At 56.2% G+C, this 2,500-nt stretch overlaps 1 protein-coding gene across 1 annotated transcript in view; it reads right to left on the reverse strand.

Moving 5' to 3' along the window:
- The window catches only part of LOC135104626 (muscle segmentation homeobox-like), a 54,227-nt gene that overhangs the window by 45,416 nt on the left and 6,311 nt on the right, over window positions 1-2,500 (reverse strand). Inside the window, exon 2 of the mRNA XM_064012156.1 lies at window positions 1,174-1,321. Coding sequence (XP_063868226.1) covers window positions 1,174-1,321 — 148 coding nt within the window. The remainder of the gene's footprint in view (window positions 1-1,173; window positions 1,322-2,500) is intronic.

A 2,500-nucleotide genomic window follows, 5' to 3' on the forward strand; every position in this document is an offset into this window, starting at 1 on the left:
ACACACACACACACACACACACACACACACACACACACACACACACACACACACACACACACACACACACACACACACACACACACACACACACACACACACACACACACACACACACACACACATCAACAGCAGCACCATATAAAGGACAGGGAAATATACTGACGGGCTTAAATACCCAGAAACGATGTATAGGAGTGGACGCGTAACATAAAATAAAATATATACACACGTAGATGGGCGGGAGGGAATATAGATAAATAGCGGGATAGTTAGGCAGTCCGGCAGGGCGGGCGGCCCCTCGCTGACACTCTACCAATATCGTTCAGCAAATTACATGCAATATAACACCAGGCGAAAATTGGCTGTAACGCTGACCACTCTACAGGCAGGCGATACCTCTCTCTCTCTCTCTCTCTCTCTCTCTCTCTCTCTCTCTCTCTCTCTCTCTCTCTCTCTCTCTCTCTCTCTCTCTCTCTCTCTCTCTCTCTCTCTCTCTCTCTCTCTCTCTCTCTCCTCTCTCTCTCTCTCTTCTCTCTCTCTCTCTCATACTGTCTGCTTCACGTGTTATTACTCATGTATAGATACGAGCATATTGACTCATCTGTCCATGCGTATATTTGTCCATATGTATATTTGTCTATATATTTGTCTTCTGCATCACATTTCATCCCCGCCTCCCCTCTGCGTCCTCCCCGTCACCTCCTCAGTCAGCCTCCCCTCGCTGGTGTAGGACGCGACCGCACACCCCGCCCCTGAAATACTCCCGTTGACAATACACGATTACGACTCGTTTGGATATACGAGAGTGCCTGTTGAGGGCGGTGCAACGGGGATATGAACTGTGTATGAGAGAGAGAGAGAGAGAGAGAGAGAGAGAGAGAGAGAGAGAGAGAGAGAGAGAGAGAGAGAGGGAGAGAGAGAGAGGAAAGGGACGACATTACCGAGGACGAGTTACGACACGGTGCCCTGGGCCATGCATGATACTGTCGTAAAGGTGTAAGGAGATATAACGCACAAAGGCTTTACAAAACGCCTATTCCGGAGCGGCGTCCCCCTCACGGGCGGCGGTGACAGCGACAGTGATGTGATGGCTATTACCTGCAGCCCGAGGGGTGCGCGATGCGCCCTCGCTCCCTCGCCACAACCTTACAGCGCCACCACCACGCCCACCTGCTCTTGCCGAGCCGCCCGTGCCCCGTCGTCGCCATGCCCTGAGGTAGTGCGGGCGGCGTGCGAGCAGGGGTGCACAGCGAGGCCTCGACGCCGTGCAAAACTGTGCCGAGGTTGGTGTGGTGGCGGCGGGTGGCATCGGCCGCCGCTCAAACGGGTGGCACATAACATTAGCTCGCCCCAGATTTACCAATAAGAGAGCATCACGGAGAATGGGATTTGGTGTTTCGCCGCAAGGACCCCAAACAGCCAGCTGTAACAGTAAATAGCAGCGCCATATTGTCTATTCGTGAATGCCCGTGACCATTTCGCGGGGACGGCCGTGATAGGAACTGTCCGCCCCCGCTCCGGATATTAAGCGTCCGTCGCCCTGTGTTCAGTGTAGCGGGGCTCGGGTAGTGGGGATCCTACACACCTGACGATTCCCCGTCCGCTGATTGCCCAGTTTTGCCGGCGTCCCCTCACTATCACTCGGGTCGACGCCGCGGAGCCCTGGGCCCAGCCGCCGCGCCGCCCCGGCTCGCTGAACGAACACCTCTGGAAGGCGGCGGAGCGCGCTGGAAAATGGCGCGGCTCTTTGGCGAGGCGGTTAGGCCGCGGCTCCCTAACTGAGATGCAAACCTCTGCAACTGATCTCCCGCCAATGACGGATTTATGCCGTCACCTCTCGCTGCAGCCTACGCCTACTGCGCCCGTGCCTTGCGGAGCCACAGGCTGCTCCTCCATCCTAGGCATGGTCCTGCCTTGCTGCTCCGCGTCAGGCAGGGTCTCAAGGGGCGGAGCATCGCGCCTCAGGCATCCGTCTCACCTCATGGTGCGCAATGTGAGATTCATTTGTCATCTTTTTCTGGCGCGAAATGCGATCCATTAACAAGCAAATAGCTCTTTTCTCCGCACACAAAAGCGGCGTGGAGGAAACACATTTGCCCGGCGCCCACTGTCGCATTCTAAGTGGACTTTGAGCAGATGATATGTTATTCTAGATGAGTCCCGGCGAGGGAGGAGAGGAAGGAAGCTGAGCAGACTGCGGGAGGGAGAGCCATCACATCAAGCTCCCTCACCTGACCCTCACCTGGCCCTGGCCACCATACGAGGGACGGCGGGTTAGGTCAGGTCAATCCCCGCTCTCTACTTGCTCCCCTCCCCGCCTCCCACCTGGCCGCCAGCCGCCGTCGGGCAAGAGGGTTTAAAAGTATCGCCTAATTTGTAAATTATACCCCCGAGGCTATTATCGCAGCGATATATTCCGCGGGTAATACCGATACCGCGTGTGATGAGCGGCATCACCCTATTACCCTCTCTGGCGGCGGGGAGATGGGAGGAGGTG

Source organism: Scylla paramamosain, chromosome 11 (assembly GCF_035594125.1).
Source record: "Scylla paramamosain isolate STU-SP2022 chromosome 11, ASM3559412v1, whole genome shotgun sequence".
NCBI classification, from domain to species: domain Eukaryota; kingdom Metazoa; phylum Arthropoda; class Malacostraca; order Decapoda; family Portunidae; genus Scylla; species Scylla paramamosain.